Source organism: Mandrillus leucophaeus, unplaced genomic scaffold (genome assembly GCF_000951045.1).
Source record: "Mandrillus leucophaeus isolate KB7577 unplaced genomic scaffold, Mleu.le_1.0 Scaffold192, whole genome shotgun sequence".
Taxonomy (NCBI): domain Eukaryota; kingdom Metazoa; phylum Chordata; class Mammalia; order Primates; family Cercopithecidae; genus Mandrillus; species Mandrillus leucophaeus.
The window spans coordinates 847,872-851,879 of NW_012101943.1; the positions used below are offsets into that span (position 1 = coordinate 847,872).

A 4,008-nucleotide genomic window follows, 5' to 3' on the forward strand; every position below is an offset into this window, starting at 1 on the left:
TATATATATGATTGAAGATCCTCAGATGTCTTTTCATATTTAAGGGTGGTCAAGAGGAGATCAAGAGCTTATCTAACCTCTAGATTTCTTTGTCTTGGATCTAGTTATTTAAAGAACAATCTTTCACTTCCTTGTCTAGGGGAGGAGGGTGGGCAATAAGCCCAGCTGCCAGTGTTTTGGGAGCCTACAGAGAGAATCAGACATGAGGCTCACCATTCGTTATGCAGGTTTCACTCAGCCCCTCTATTTTCAGTAAGAGTCCTCATCTCCTTCCTCACCTACACCAGTTTCCTTTGAGCCCACAGCCTTTCTCGTTTAGCCTCTTCAGAGAGCAGCAGGCCTTCTGTTTTGTATAGGAGAAAGTCAGTTGCCTAGCTCTGAGTTTGAGGAATGAGACACTATTCTCTATAGATTTTCAATGCACCTGCCTGTTTTTTCAGTCCCACCTCAGACTTCCAAAGTGCTAGGATTACAGATGTGAGCCACTGTGCCCAGCCCTTTGCCCATTTTTTAATGAGGTGGTTTTTTTGTTTGTTGAATTGTTTAATTTTCTTATAGATTCTGAATATTAGACCTTCATTGAATGCCAAGTTTGTGACTATTTTCTCCCATTCTGTAGGTTGTCTGTTTACTCTGTTGTTTCTTTTGTTTTACAGAAGCTCTGTAGTTTAATTAGGTCTCACTTGTCAATTTTTGTTATCAACTTTGTCAAACATCAGGTGGTTGTAGGTGTGTGGCTTTATTTCTGAGTTCTCTGTCCTGTTCCATTGGTCTATGGTGTCTGTTTTTGTACCAGTACAATGCTGTTTTGGTTACCGTAGTGTATCTGTGGTTTCAGCGTCTATGGATTCAACCAATTGTGGATTGAAAATATTTGAACAAAAAAATGCATCTGTACCAAATATGGACACACTTTTTTCCTTGCTGTTATATTCCCTGAATAATATGACAATCACTTTCATAATATTAGGTATTATAAGTAATCTAGAGATGATTGAAAGTATATGGGAGGGAAGTGCATAGGTTATATGCAAATACTACACAATTTTACATCAGGAATTTGAGCATCTCTGGATTTTGGTATCCGAAGGAAGTCCTGGAACTAATCCTCCATGGATACTGAGAGACAACTATACGTGGTTGCTTTTTAAGAGTTGTTGGTCGGACGCGGTGGCTCAGGCCTGTAATCCCAGCACTTTGGGAGGCCAAGGTGGGCTGATCATGAGGTCAGGAGCTTGAGACCATCCTGGCCAACGGTGAAACCGTGTCTCTACTAAAAATACAAAAAATTAGCCAGGCATGGTGGTGGGTGCCTGTAATCCCAGCTACTCGGGAAGCTGAGGCGGGAGAATGGCATGAAAGCAGGAGGTGGAGGTTGCAGTGAGCTGAGATCGTGCCACTGCACTCCATCCTGGGCTACAGAGCAAGACTCCATCTCAAAAATAAAAAATAAAAATAAAAAAAAGAAAAGAAAAAAGAATTGTTAATACCTGTATTGCATATACAACATTAACCGAAAATTCTTTGCTTAAGCAAGTAAGGGAATTCACCTACTGATACAACAAAACAAATCCATAGCCAGGATTGGCTAAAGATATCTGTGTCTCAGACAAAGATATCATTAAGACTGGCCCTCCATTTTCACTGCCGTCAAGTGCTATTTTCCTGACAGCTTCAGCCTTGCATGTTCCCAGTTTTAGCTTCCAAGGCAAGAAAGAATCTTTCCTTCCTAATAGTTAAACAATTCCAAAATAACATTTCATTAGCCATGATACATACCACATACCCCGCCTACTTGTCTCCCCACTCCCAACAAATTACCCTGGCCATGGGGATGTTAAACTTATTGTGGCCAGATCTGGGCCACATGGCCAAACCTGGAGCCAAGCATGAAGTACTTCTACTTGGAACACATGGTAGTGCCTACGGGAAGTAAGTTTATTAGAAGATGCCTCTACACCTTTGTTGCCCAACCATGCCAGATAATAGAACAACTTCATTTGAAGCCCATGTGAGCAGATAGTGGTGACAGCTGCAGGAAACTTCATGTTATAAAAAGAATAGACTATTTACATGACTCAGGTAGTTATATTATAGTAAACCAGCCAGGGGTAATAGTAAAGTACTTTATGACAGATACTTCTGTAAATCTTTCCTCATCTTTGATTGTACATTTTGTCTTCCTCTGAATTACCTATCATTTGTATTCATTTTATAATTTATTGGTTAATTGGATTGTAACTCTTAAGGCATCCAAATCAAGAAGGCATCGTCAAGTCAAACTTGACTCTTCTGACTGTGATTCTGCATCTGGTCAAGGGCAAGTCAAAGCAACTAGGAAAAAAGAGAAGAAAGAAAGATTGAAACCAGCAGGAAGGAAGATGTCTTTCAGAAACAAAGGTAATTTTTTAAAGTCTTACTAAGACTCAACAAAGGAGAATGGGTTTTATTTACAACTTTGCCTCATCTTTATTTCGTTGTTAAGAAGGATTAGATACTTGTTTGAGAACATTTTTGTGAGATTTAATGTTAAAAATAAATTGTTAGATTCTTGGAAACTTATTGCTGGAAAGGGACCCTAGGAATCATATCAAATGTATCATTTTATAGGTGATGAAATTTTGACCTGGCCAGGTGCTGTGGCTCATGCCTGTAATCCCAGCACTTTGGGAGGCCTAAGTGGGTGGATCACTTGAGGTCAGGAGTTCGAGTCCAGCCTAGCCAACATGGTGAAACCCCGTCTCTACTAAAAATATAAAAGCTGGGCATGGTAGTGCATGCCTGTAATCCCAGCTACTTGGCAGGCTGAGGCACGAGAATTGCTTGAACCTGGAAGGTGGAGGTTGCAGTGAGCTGAGATCATGCACTTCAGTCCAGCGTAGGTGACAGAGCAAGACTGTCTCAAAACAAAAAACAAAAAGAAAGAAATTTAGGCCTATAGAGATTAAATAACTTGTCTAAAGTGATAATTAATAGCTAGATAGTTATGAAATCAGTCTAGAATTATCCAGTGCATTTTTTTTTTTTTTGAGATGCAGTTTTGCTCTTCTTGCCCACGCTGGAGTGCAATGGCACGATCTCAGCTCATTGCAACCTCCGCCTCCCGGGTTCAAGTGATTTTGCTGTCTCAGCCTCCCAAGTAGCTGAGACTACAGGCACCCACCTCCACACCTGAGTAATTTTTTTTTTTTGTATTTTTAGTAGAGACGGGGTTTCACTATGTTGGCCAGGCTGGTCTTGAACTCCTGATCTCGTGATTCACTGGCCTCGACCTCCCAAAGTGCTGGGATTACAGGCGTGAGCCCCTGCACCCAGCAATAGTTTGTTTTTTTAAAAAATTGTATGAATAATATATATGTACCCTACATAAATTTGGAATTTGATTAACAGGTTTACTTGGGGTGAGAAAAAGAGCATTAGAAACATTAGTAAATATTTAATACTAATACGAAATTCACTCCTAACTACTGCAGGAATATATGAAGATAAGTTAACAGCCTTTTAGCATTTTTTCCCCCTTTATTGAAGCAGTGGAAGGAGAATTGAAGTTAAGTACCTTTAATATGTCCCAGATATGATTAAGTACTATAACAGTAGCTTGAAGTGCACTGAGAATTCAGAGGAGATACCATATTTGTTAAGTATGATCGAGAAATAGTTCAAAAGGAAATTTTTCTACTTCCTTTCACAATGCTGAAGGATATTGTGAAGAAAATTGTTAGACTAAACTCATGAGTATTACTGAAAAAATCCTAAGTCATATGTATCAAAAATAATCCTAGACACAAAAACAACTGAGTACACTTATTTCAGGATGCATTCAGAATCTATTAATATGATTTACCACATCAATAGGTTAAAGGGGAAAATGTGAATTTATTTTAATAGTTACCAAAGAAGACATTTGATAATATCCAGCATCCATTCTTTTTTTTTGAGACAGAGTCTCGTTCTGTCATCCAGGTTGGAGTGCAGTGGCCGGATCTCAGCTCACTGCAAGCTCCGCCT

The 4,008-nt window shown here is 39.4% G+C and overlaps 1 protein-coding gene across 1 annotated transcript in view; it reads left to right on the forward strand.

Annotated features, from left to right (window-relative positions):
* SNAPC1 (small nuclear RNA activating complex, polypeptide 1, 43kDa) overlaps positions 1 to 4,008 on the forward strand; it is a 39,641-nt gene that overhangs the window by 18,505 nt on the left and 17,128 nt on the right. The window contains exon 8 of the mRNA XM_011978273.1: positions 2,250 to 2,400. Coding sequence (XP_011833663.1) covers positions 2,250 to 2,400 — 151 coding nt within the window. The remainder of the gene's footprint in view (positions 1 to 2,249; positions 2,401 to 4,008) is intronic.